At 39.3% G+C, this 13,372-nt stretch overlaps 3 protein-coding genes across 4 annotated transcripts in view; 1 reads left to right on the top strand and 2 right to left on the bottom strand.

Annotated features, from left to right (window-relative positions):
- The window catches only part of LOC126760578 (beta-1,4-mannosyltransferase egh), a 33,388-nt gene extending 30,570 nt beyond the window's left edge, over window positions 1–2,818 (bottom strand). The window contains exon 1 of one of the 2 annotated variants that reach the window (XM_050476322.1): window positions 2,131–2,818. The gene's annotated coding sequence lies outside the window, so the exon portion shown is untranslated. The other variant, XM_050476323.1, reaches the window with a different exon arrangement.
- The window catches only part of LOC126760570 (uncharacterized), a 439,995-nt gene that overhangs the window by 308,451 nt on the left and 118,172 nt on the right, over window positions 1–13,372 (bottom strand). The window lies entirely within an intron of this gene.
- On the top strand, window positions 9,730–11,104 carry LOC126760583 (streptococcal surface protein B). The gene is made up of 3 exons (XM_050476326.1): window positions 9,730–10,677; window positions 10,739–10,911; window positions 11,008–11,104. Exons 1-3 carry the CDS (start codon window positions 9,896–9,898, stop codon window positions 11,052–11,054), a joined length of 1,002 nt encoding a protein of 333 aa, XP_050332283.1. The 5' UTR covers window positions 9,730–9,895; the 3' UTR covers window positions 11,055–11,104.

The following is a 13,372-nucleotide window of genomic DNA, read 5'->3' as shown; positions in this document are numbered from 1 at the left end:
ACGCATAATAGATATACAAATGTATGTACTTAATTATAGCCATAATGACGTTTTTTTTAAATATATTTATATAATAAAACTTTTGATAATCACGTATGAATCACAACTACCGACTCTTGCTTTTGTTATTTCAATTGATGTAGACATACACAAGTAACCGCAGTTCAATGACTCACCCTGTTTGCACCGGAAAGTAAGTACTTTAGCATTGCAGAGAGCAGTCATATGATAAGAAATATGACTTTCGAAATCCAATCGCACGTCTACAGTAACAGTAATTTTATTCCATTCATAACGTAAACTTGAAGGGAATTTAAGCATGGCAACAACAAAGTAAACATAAATATACATATTACATTAATTGAGGAAAGATAGGCTGTATCCGTGCTGTGACATCAAAATGCGATATTTAATGGGTGTGACATAAGTTTTGCGTATTTTATTACGAGAAATCTTTTCAGTTATGAAAATAACATGAGTGGTTTATCTTAAAAAATAACCGAACTTTTTCGATATAGAATAAAATGTAACATATGTATATCATCTTTGAAAGTTATTATTTATTCATAATTTTATTTTATGGCATTTATAGGAATGTTCTTCAGCACATCCGATACAGCTGTTTGAATGACACATGGTGTTAGATTCGTTTTTTTCATAAAAAACTCATATACTTTTCAGTCTTCATTTAATACCCGTGGAACACAAAGCGCACAGATCTTTCTCTTATCCAAACGTTCAACTTCAATTCACCTACGGTAGGTTTTTAAAACACCTTAAAACAATTCTACTCAATTTCTAGTTCATTGATAAAAATTAACATCAACACTTTTTTATGAAATAATTGCCATAATTTAGCGTTTCGTATATCCTCATGAATATGCAAACAAATTTGGACATCTGGGTCCACAAGGTTGTGCGATTGTATCGTTAACACTATGATTGAAACGCGCTGAAATTATTTACTTGATAACACAGTACACACGTATCTTAACAGCTGATAATTGCACAGCACTGGAATGTATAAACATACAAATACATATACATACATACACATATTTACATAATGTAAATACATATATGCCTCCAAGTTGTGCTGAAGTTTATAAATGCTTACCCAATCGTACTAAGCAGTAGCGGAGGTAAGGCATTATGTAACAGGATAATACTTAGAATTCTTTCATTTTTGTTATAAATTACAACACAAGTTATTATTTATGTGAAGCACATTTACCAATTAGCTGCTAATTGCAGCTAACACAATAACAAAGGAAACATTTTCTTAGAATGTGCTTTTAAACAACCTTGCGAAGGTTGCACATGGATACAAACATACATATGTATTGAATCATTTGTCATACTACTATTTAAATGAATTAATCATTGTTTATTTCGTAATCCTTCACATCTACGCCTGCGTAAAGCACTCATGAGTACTTTATCTACTTATTGATTAAGAATGCGATTTTTTACAAAAAAAAATGTTGAAACCGATACAGTGGGAATTTAATCATTTTAAGTCAATTAAAAGTGCGTAGCAACACCTTTAATTAAATACAGAAAAGCTTTCCTCTATTTACATATATTGTATAAGTTATAATTATACAAAATAAAACAAATTAAAGAAAGTAACCTGTAAAAATTGACATTGACCGATCACAGTACAATGTGTAACGAATATAAAACTGAGAACGCTGTGTACATATGTATGTATGTATGTATATTAACTGCGTCTGTTATAGCAAAAACAAAGTCAAAAGCGCAATTTTTGTTGTTGGGCAGGTAGATGATCGTTGTACATTTTCCGGCATCAATATAAGTACATATGCATATAAATAAAATAAAATGTTGTGTTTCGCATGACTTAGTCATCGTTCCATAGTTTGTATAATAAGTTAAAAATTTAGTAATTTTTTAGATACCTTTTAGTTTGTTTTTTGAGAAAACAACATTTGTGCGGTTGTTCAACATAAAATATGATGATTTTTAACTATTTTTCATACGCGCTACGAATCGCTAACTGATTCCCGATAGCCCGGCGGTTTTAAATGCGACGGACGTGTTCGGAGTCACTGTGTATACTACATAAGTAGTTATGAATACTATATCACTAATTAACTAACTACAAACCTTATCAAATATAAGAATGTCCAGTATCTTGACAGCTATGACGTTTTTTTCGGGCTGAAAGATAAAAAAAACGCTTTCCGCATTCGATCTCAGCAACAGCGATAAGCATTGAGTTTTTTTTAGCACTACAGCGTGTTATATATTATTTTTTCGCATGTTTTTTTCACTTTGTCGCGTTTTTTATTGTCACAAGTTTACACACCTTTCGTTATGATTGAAAAATAGGCACAGAAACCGCTAGAAGAGGCCTGTTCGAGAGGCAGATGCACTTACAGACGGACAATAGTAACAGTTGGGCTGACAAACTAAAAGGCTAACAGTCAGCGCCACAATCGATTTTTCGTTCACCGCCCTAAAGTGCTAAAGTACGAGTACGGCGACCGACAAGCTGCAGACAACGGTCACTGGTAGCAGTCAAAGCAGCAGACGCACATATAAGCGCACTAACACAATGGCAACTGTTCGGCCGCTAAATTGCCGCACCTCGCGCCCTTTAAGGAGAGATTTCAATCTTATATTTTTTTATTAATACACAATGCAATTTCAATTAACGCCGCTTCCTTGTACTTTTATCACAATGCGGGCGGAAAAAGTGGTTGTTCGATTTGTGTTTGTTTAAATTTCACTAAAGCTATGGAAATACGCGTATGAAAAATCCGACATCGAAGCGAGACGCGAATGTTTGACGTTTGGCAATTGTATTTGTGTGTTGTTTGACATTTAGCAGACTTACCTAGCGGTATTGCCAGCGCTTAACTATATATCGCGTTGCCAACTACGTGAATATTATAATGTTTTAAACCATGAATATTAGATGTTTTCTAATAATAATAAAATAAGCATAATTTTTCTAATTTAGCACTGAAAATGCTCAATTCTGATACTGTCAAATCCTCTGATGTTAAATGTTGGTGGAATCCGCTTAAAATTTTTTGTGGTGAGTGCCTCATCAAAAAATTAAATATTCCTATATTATCGACCCCATGAAGCTCCTCTATAATCTACATACTATGTCATATATTCACAGGAAATAATTAAACTTTCTTATTAATATTAAATTATTATTTTTTTATTTTTTTTTGTGCTTTTTTTTAAGTAAAAACTATTAAATTTTTGAGTGTGTTTATAAAATATATATTCCGTGTTGTATTCACATAGTTTAAAAATTTCCGGTAATATATAATATACATATATGAATATATCTAGTTTTGAAATTTTAGTTTTGGTTGTGGTTTGTTAGTTAAAATTTTTGCCGATACTCAGATGTTCATGTCCGGTTTCGTACTGCATTGTCTTCGGCGAGTAATAGTGTAAAAACGTTGCGTGGTTAAAGCAGTGCGTCGATAATAAAGTGGTTTGTTTTCATAGCGAACCATCCATCATAAAATAAAGTATCTCTTTATAGTGGAAAACTTACTCTTGAACGAATCTAATAACACAAATACTCGCCAAAAAAAAGTCTGCGTACACGCCTATGTCTTCATTTCTTTTGTTAAAAAAATAACATTAATATACTACATTTTAGAGCATAATCACATAACATTCTTCTATACAAAGAGTAATAAAAAATTATAAACATATTGTCGCTTTTATATTTAAGCCCGTTCGGAGTGGCCAAAAATACTAGCGCAATGTCAAACTTGTTATGTTTTGCAAAGTGTTTAGCGAAAACTCCGACATTCTGAATCCGTACCGTTCCGATTTGGGCTGTAGGGCGGCTGCGGAAGCGTTGGCATGCCGGCTTTGGTTAGGTAGCTGTTCACAAGGAAGGCGGTGTAAGCCGGTGGTCAGTGAACACTTTGGCGACCATCTTTGCGCACACCTTGTGCATGTTCAAGTGCTCCGTCACAATGTCATGAATCAGATTTTCATAAATGTAATATCTGGGCAATTAAACGAATACTTAGTCGACGGCCTGAGTTCAAAACGTTGCGCACACGAGTCACATTGTCGGTGTTTGTCGAAGTCGCAGGTCTTCCAGCACGGTCTTCATCAGCGACCTCTTCCCGGCAATCCAAAAAGACCTGAGTCCACCGAAACACACCACTTCTTGCTAAAGTAACATCTGGGTAAGCCTACTTGATAATATCAAACGTCTCTGCCACAAATTTACCGAGTTTCACACTGAATTTAATCGCGTATCTCTGCTCTAACGAAGACTGCATTTTCGGCTTGCACCATTCACAGAAACACGTCGCGCGTCCTGACTCTTCAGGTGCCCAGAGACAAGTGACCAGCCGCTCGTTTGTTAGCTAGAAACGCCCTTTACCGAATCCAGTCGGTGCGCGCACGTTCCGAAGTACAGTCGCGGCGGAAGAAAATAAGTCTTATTACTTTCCAGACAAACTCTGTACGTAATACTTTCGCGAAAGAGCACTTAAACAAGCCAGGACATGTTTGGCAGAAAGTTATTTTTCCGATGCCAGCAAATTTTGTGTTTTTGGAATCAAGGGGCGTAAGATTTTATGGCGAAAAATGAGCACGGCTCTTGAAAAGGAAATTTTGATGCATACTGTGATGAACGGTGGTGGAAAGGCCATTGCCTGGGTTGCAAAGCTAATCATTGTGTGGCCCGAATGGAATATACAAACTCCACCATGGACAAATATACATAACTTAATATCTTAAAAATAAAATTGAGGCAAAGGCAAAGGCTTAAAGATTGGGTCTTGGAAGTGACTATTATTTCCTACAGGATAACAACCTGAATCTTACAGCAGACATATGTAGTTAGGCCTTAATTACTTTATAACGTTCATAAGCAACTTCAAATACTACCAGAATGACCAGATTTGAATACTAAACCTATGAGATTCACTGGAACTTAAAAATCCGTCATTGCACAGTTACTTCAAAGGATATGCTCAAAGATGTGCTGGATGGGGAATGGAACCCAAATCCCTCCAACAGAAAGCTCTAAGTTTGTAGATTCCATGCCAAAACCTCCAGTGGAAGTCTGAAATCGTTAAGCATATCCGACTTTCTATTATATTTTAATTTATAAAATTCAAAAAGTTTCTGAAGTTATTTTTTTTTTGTTGGTACCTTGTATACAGATTTTTCTGTTAATGTTAATAGATTACAAATATATAAAAAATGTTAATAGATTTAAAAGAAAAAAGCCTCGATTATGGAAAAGAAAGGTGGAAAGTTTGCCATCAATCAGAGTACGGAGAAGCTATTACTCATAGACCTTCTACCCAGTTTGCTAAGAAATCCAGAATAATTACTGTCGTTTAGATATATAGAAAATAATTGAGGCTTTGCACTGCGACCTATGGTCTATTGTGCCCTCTCCTATATCGCATATGCTCACAAAGGTCCAGCACTCTGAATAATTCCAGATTCTGCCGGCCGCGATTGAGGTGATGTGATGCCTGCCCATTTAGATGGAAGCCTTGATCCTGCAGGTGTTCTGAAGTTTCCTGATCCATGTCGCAAAATCGGCAGTTTACTCAAGAGACTATGCCCATGTTGGACAAGTGCTTCCTGAGCCAGCAGTGTCCTGTACACAGCGCGACAAGGAAACGGAATTTCTCTTTGGGGAGGTGTATCATATCCCTAAACTTTGCAAGATTGTACCTTCCCGGTAGTAGCTCGACGTGGAGCATTCCTGCGCATTCCTCTTTCCATTTTCTCCTCCGTGCAGAGCAACACTTTTATGGTGTGGAGCTTCACCGCAATGCATGGTTCTGGTCCCATCATTCTGGACGCTGCCGCAGAGAGGGCTAGTTCGCCGGCTAGCTCATTGCCGGCTACGCCTTTATAACCCGGCACCCAGATCAGGTGTAACCGGTTGCAAACTGATAGGCAGTTCAGCCTTCCTATACACTCCTCCACTAACAGCGATGTGCCTCATAAGCTGAGATCGCTTTTAATGCCGCTTGACTATGGCTGAGTATAGCGATACGCTGGTTGCGATAGTTGCGATGGAGATTGATTTATACACACTGATTTATAGCAAAGACTTCTGCCTGAAAGTTGCTCGAAAAACGTTCCATTGGTATGGATAGTTTGGTATGAGGCCCCACAAAGACTGCACCAATACCTTTCGGTGTTTTCGAGCTGTCAGTTTACCACTAGATAGTGCTGCCCTTCAGTAGTAGGTCGAGCGTGGAATCACTCCACTCCGCCTTACTGCCAAGAGTAACACCGTCCCTTGGAAGAAGGGCCAGTAGGAGTGTCTTCCTCTAAGCCCTTCATTTGTTGAGACGGTATTATATTCCCTTTGCCGAAACACTCTGCCGCCATGAGCAGCATGGTAGGTTTAGCTACCTCTTTGATCACTAAATGCAGCGGTGTGAGCTCCAGCATGACTTGAAGTGCTGCGGTTGGGCAAGTGCACATTGACCTTGAAGTGCAGACACAAGCGAGTCTTTGCAGCTTCGATAGTTGAAGGCCTACCGAAGACTGCTTAGCCTTTGATGCCCAAGCAACGGCTCATAAGTGATCATAATATACAGGCGCCTGGTGATATCTGGTTTGCAGCCCCAGGATCTGCCGGTTAGGCATCTGCATATCTTGGGTGCTTTGGTGGTTCTGGACACTCTTAATTCCAATGTTGTTTCTGATGCTGTTATTACGCTTCCACTCTTTACTTTATTTTATCTTCGTTGGCGCAAGAAAAATGTTTTCTTTATTGATGGTTAAAGGATCAATCAGCCTGGCGTTTCAATTACACGGCAAAGTGAGTGCTTTGATTGCGATCGTACAGCCAATCCTAATTTGGTGCACCTGTCAGCATCCATTAATACTGATTCATTCGATTTCTATTTATGGCCGACAAATGCGTTCATATGTAGATATGTATAAACATTTTTCTGTTGTTCCTTGGGTGTCCAGACTACAATTTAAGTGATTGATAAGATCGTGTAATTAATTTGGTAATAAACTGTCACGATTGCGTTCATCAACAAATGCATTTGGCATTTTACAAGAGATGAGCTTTTAGCGTGCAAAAGAATTATTGGTAATATTTATGTGACTTTTTACACTTGTATTTATTTATGAAGAAGTAAGGGAGTGATTAGTTCGAGCAAGAACAAAAAGCAACTGCACCGAAGCTATGATTCCCCTCCCAGGTGCATTTTTATAGCATAAAGGTGCATAAAAAGACCTTTATCTTGATTGATCAGTTGAGAACCATTTGTTCGGAGAAGAGTAACGCTTTCTATATCAAAATCGGTGGAGATAATTTGTCAAATAAATAGTTTATCCATAGAACGACTTGATTTTGATCGATCTCGTTGTATGGCAGCCATATGCTATAGTGTTCCGATATCGACAAGCATGTGAAGTGAAGGAAAGAACGTTTCCGAAATTTCAGATCGATATTTCAAAAGCTGAATGACTAGTCCGCGTATATTCTTGAACAGATAGACAGAAGGGCATTGCCAAGCCGATCACAATTATTTATACCAAATTTATTTTATATATTCAGTGTAAGGTCTCTGAGAAGGATGGAGTCATATGTAAAAGTTCACGCAAGTAAGGAAAGTTCTTTGAGCGACATTCACTTGGGAGTGGCCAGAAAATATTCTTTTACATATGTCTCAAGCAGCTTACGACTTGTTGTACTTTGGTTTTGCGACCCGCCACGTCAAAGACCCCCAACCACGGCCACTGCAAATGTACTAAAGATTACGATTTAAGAGTATGCACCGGGAATGTCCGGTCCCTTAATTGGGAAGATTCCGCTGCCATGCTGGGTGATGTCCTCGTAACAGTAAATGCTGACATCACGATCGTCCAAGAAGTGCGAAGGACGAGACAAGGGCAGAGACGAGTGGGTCCTTGTGGCATTTACTATAGTAATCATGTAAAGGATTGCAAATTCGGTGTGGGAATCATGTTGGGAGAGAGACTCCGTCGCCGAGTACTGGCATTCACCCCGATGGATAAACGTCTATCCAGAATCCGCTTCCAAGCGAAGTTCTTCTACATATCGCTGATTTACACCCACGCCCCGACAGAAGAGAAGGAATAAGTGAACAAATATGTCTTCCATGAGCGCTTGGAGCGTACCTTTGTGAGCTGTTCCGCCACGATGTCAAAATCGTGCTTGGAGACTTGGATTTAGCCTCCATGAAGAAACATCCCCAAATGGGTTAAGGCTGATCGACTTCGCCGGGACCCGAAAGACTGTTATCTGTAGTACTAGATTCTATCACAGGAAAATTCATCAAGCTATCGGGCTGTCTCCGGATCGAAAGGCCAACAACCAGATCGCTAATTTTGTGATAGACGGAAAACTTGTCTACAATGTTTTAGACGTGCGTACGCTCCGAGGCCCTAGCATTGACGCGACCATTATCTTGTTGCAGCGAAGATACGCACCCGCCTCTGTGCCGCAAAAAACGCACGTTAACAAACTCAAAGAAGATTCGACGTCGAGAAGCTGCGATCACAACAGCGGAATGATTTTCTATTTGACTTGCACTCCTGCTCTCTGAGAGTACTCATTAGCACTCATCGGTATAAGGGCATTGTGAAACGGTATTTCAAGCTCCATACGTACCGCTGCAAACGAAACCATTGATTTTCAGAAAAGGCAAATAACAGCTGGTACGTTGGGGAATGTCGCAGTAGAGAGGAAACAGACTGCCTACCTCGCAACGCTACAATCGACCACAACACGTGCGGGATCGGATAGATGCCGAGAGTTAAAAAGGGAAGCGAGACGCATTTGCAGACAGAAAAAGAGAGAGGCCGAAACGCGTGAGTACCAATAGCTTCACTAGCTGGCCTTTGTTTTTCTAAAATAAAGCTGAACCTGAGCCTTCCCTTTTAAATATTATTCCGTTGAGTCATATTTCAACCCAAATAATTAGCGTTTTGCGGTCATTATATGGTACACAAATTGGTAGAACTTTGCGGCTTTCACTTATGCAATAAAATTGCCTCACAAGTCGCGACTTCTCATGCGATCGACGAGCTCTAACGGTAACACGGCACGTCATTTTACGAGCCTCCTCAAAACTGCAATAAATACAACACACACGAGTGCAAGTAAACAAAGTTCTTGAATCCCTTTTGACACATTTTAATTAGTCGAATCTTAACTGGCAACAGATTCGATCAAACAAACAAAGCAAGCAACACAAATGAAAAATCGCCAAAAATAAGAATGCCTTCAACAGTAAATTTTATGATGGCAAGAATATCGCAAGAGATTAAACAAACCATTGAAATAAATACCATCTCTGTACGTGTGTGTGTGTGTGTGTGTGCGTGTGCCTGCGCGAAAGAAGAGTGAAAAGGGTCGTTAAGGAAACGCCGCATCCCGAAGTTGTGTGAAATGAGCCGAACCGGCTGACGGAAATCGACTTATTTAATTTAAGTAATTTTTGTTGATTTTGGGGTAGGAAATGTACTGCAAATACAAATCACGGCACACACATACACATATATATGCAAATGCTCATCGGGCCGCTGACTACTTAAAACCTAAAAGATATGCAACATGCGTGGATCGTAAACAAAATCTGCAATTATTTTATTTAATTGTGTTTGCATTTAAGTGTGTGTATGTATGCAGGCGTGTATATGGGCTTTGCCAAGGTGCTGTCGATGGTTAGATATGTGGGTATATAAAGAAGTCTTAAGAACTTGGCAGTGAGTGTAGTGTATAAAGACAGCAACGCCAAGGCACCGAGGATCTTTCAACACACAACAGTTACACGGAGCGCACGCGAAAGACACTTGGTGTACGATAGCATCCTAACGGAACAAAAACACAAAATTTGTTGAGAAAAAGAAAACCAAAATGATTTTAAAATTTTTGATACTTACGACATTGCTAAGTGCCGGTATACAGGCTATACCTAACGTGGAGCAAAAACCCAATCGCCCGTCAACGTTTCAAGAACAAGTAGCTGCTTGGGCCACAAACGCGCCGTTCAATGCCGTATATGGAGTTGTGGCAGGGTCACCAGTTGGCCAACAGCAAGTTGGCGTCGCGGCACAGCACAATAGAGAGCCACAAATAGCATTCAATACTCAGCTGTCAGCTGTAGTTGGCAATGCTGGCGTTCCGCCTGCCTCAGAGCCCGCTGCAGTGCACACCGTCGAAGAAAATGATGTAAAAATAGACGATTACGATGCCTACCACGATTATCTATCTTACTATGAGGACCAAGTCACTGCTTTTCCACTACACGATGACGAGGACTCCGTTGAGGAACAAGAGGTTTGGCCTCCAGTTGGCATACTTCCACCACCTCCACCGCCGCCAGTAAGACCAACATATTATCCACCATATTACCCAACAACAAAACCACCAACTCGCCCCACAACTGTACGTCCACGCCCGCCACAGTATCCGTCACTATATCCACAGTATCCCACACCACCTCCAAAACCACCACATTATCCACAATACCCAATAAGTCAGTTGCCACCGCTGCCACATTATCCACGACCCACTACGACTCAACGTCCCACTACCACAACCACGCCAAGCTATCAGAAACCCGGTGGTGGTGGTGACGATGTTACCGTGTTGGAGAATTACCAAATCATTTCCAATAAAGGCATTAACGAATACAAGTAAGTGCACGATATCTGTTTACTTCCAAATAAAAAATAAATGATTATCTTTCCGCCAAAGACTGCGTCTGAGCAACGGCTTGTCCGATTACAAGAAGATAACGAAGAAGCATATTGGCAAGGATATAATTTATGTGCAGTCCGGTTACTACTCGGTGCCGGTCGATCCAGAGAAAAATAAATTCAACATAATTCATTATATTGCCGACGAGAAGGGCTACCGGATTGTTGGAGGTGAGTTGTTTTTGTCTTTTCAAAATTTAAGTCGTTCGGTAGCATGCGGACAATCGTGAATCAAACTCGCCTCTTTTTATTTCGATTTATTTGCAGTACAACCTTGTTCCAGTGTGCATCAGTGTAAAGCTTTGGAGGAGTGAAGTTGTTGAAACAAACAGTATTACAGTTCGAACCGATTTTGTGAGAAATTATACCTAAATCTATGTATACATGTGCCGATTTATTGAATAATTAACATTTTTTAAACCCATTAATTTTGTTTCTTCTGAAAAGTAACTAGGGGACATTAATCTTTAAACTTGATTAATATTGAAGTTGGTTAGTGACAGTGTTTGCCAAAAATATGTGCAGCTGCGAAGATTTTAGTTGAAAGCTACGATTTAAGTATCGATTTTCAATAGTGGTAATTAGTCTCCGTTGATTTCATTAATTTATTTTTATTTATGAAGATCTTCAGGTTTCCATAAATGCTGTTTTTTATCAGATTCAGCCGTGGCTTGAGCACAAAAATTATTTTATTCGCCTTTATTAGTATTTAAAACCCTAAGTGAGTAAAGTGCCACACTTCTAAACACCATCGGCCGCCCAGGCAAGGTGAAACCAACTTATCATCTAACGAAGCTTTTTATATCGAAGTTGCTTCGTTTCTATTCTCCATTCGAACGACCTACTTTGGCCGCAGTAGAATTGACTTAGACTTAAGATAAGTTGTGATGGGTTTTTCAATAGGGGCGCTACAATTGTAGACGGATAGGGACTGCAAACGACGCCGTATTTTTACCCGCTCTCTTGACATTTCTCTTCAGTAAAGTTTGCCTTGTCATCATGAAAAGATATAAGAAAACAACGAGTTGAAATTATTAGATTTTTTTTAGCGAAATTTGGGGGCAGTGGACTCAACTTTAAGAGCGCTACGTTCAATTTATGGTCGTTCTAACCGTCCTGTCAGATCAACAATTGAGCGCCTTGTGGAAAAATTTGAATCCACAGGTACAGATATTGCTGCCGCTAGCGCATCCATTGAGGAAGACACAAATCAGTCCCACACACGTCGTTCTCAAGCATTGAGCAGCTCTGTGACGTCGTTGTGGCGAATTTTGCGTATAGATCTTGGCCTACATTCTTAAAAGATCAAAATGACGCAAGAACTGAAGCCGTTTAACCACCAGAATTGTCGTATGTCCGTGAATTTAACAACAACTTGAAAATGATCCAGATTTTCATCGAAAAATCATCTTCAGCGATGAGGCTCATTTCTGGCTGAACGGCTTCGTCAATAAGCAAAATGTGCGTTATTGGTCAGGCAGCAATCCGCACGTACTCCATGAGTCACCATTGCATCTCGAAAAAATTACAGTTTGGTGCGGTTTATGGGCCGGCGGCACCATTGGGCCGTACTTCTTCCGTGATGATCACGAGCGGCACGTTACTGTGAAGCCACACAGCGAATGTCACAATCGATTTATTGAAAACCAAATTTGGTGACCATGTTATCACCCGAAATGGCACAGTCAATTAATAAACCTGTGGGGCTACGTCAAGTCTATGGTTTAAGTCAACAAGCCAGCGACGATTGATGAACTTCATGCGAATATCGAAAGTGGAATTTCACCAGTATTGGCCGATTTATGTTTGAAAACCGTGGAAAATAGGGTTCAGCGTATGGACTTCTGCAAGGGAGCCCGTGATGGCCATGCAAAAGAAATCGAATTTCATATATTATGGCATCGAATGTACTTTCACAGGAATAAAGAATTTCATTGATATCCCAGGCCGTTTTTATAGTGCTCTTATTGAAAAACGCGTTACTATGTTGATCTGAAATTCGTATAATTTAAACAAAAAGTCCTCCCAAGAAAATAGTAGTATGCGGCTTGTTGAAAGATTTTGTATCAGTGTTTCGAATTATATTCTCTAACAGAGAATTAAATAAAATTATACTCTACTACTACTAACCTTATTTAGAGGCTCATTTACTGACAATTCGTGGTGATTTTTCCAACTACCTTTGTATACAGTTTTATGAAGGTTGTAATTATATATACTAAATTCAGACTCAGGTCAGGAATCCTTCCTGCTGTTGCAGTCTACAAATTCGTAGGTAGTGATATGGATAGTTTAATGAAAACATTGGTATTCACATACTCATCTTATCCTAAGTACATACAACTCTAATTTGCTGGTGTAGCGCCAACTAGATCCAGTCCAAATCCAAAAAAATTGATTTCAAAATCACCTGTGCGTTATTAATCGACATATGTATATGAAGAAGGCTCGCTTTCACCTCTACCACATATTTAATGATCAAAACGAAGACCTAATGTACTGAAGTAATTTACCGCAATCCAACCGGTACGTCGCTAAGCAATTACGTAATAATTAAGAAAAAGCTTCAGCGCTAAAAGCTTTACTTCTTATATGAAAAACCAACAGCTGAATTTTGATAACACTGACAGAA

Source organism: Bactrocera neohumeralis, chromosome 5, assembly GCF_024586455.1.
Source record: "Bactrocera neohumeralis isolate Rockhampton chromosome 5, APGP_CSIRO_Bneo_wtdbg2-racon-allhic-juicebox.fasta_v2, whole genome shotgun sequence".
NCBI classification, from domain to species: domain Eukaryota; kingdom Metazoa; phylum Arthropoda; class Insecta; order Diptera; family Tephritidae; genus Bactrocera; species Bactrocera neohumeralis.
Note: the sequence above shows the minus strand (reverse complement) of the source record. Positions and strands in the feature narration are given on the sequence as shown.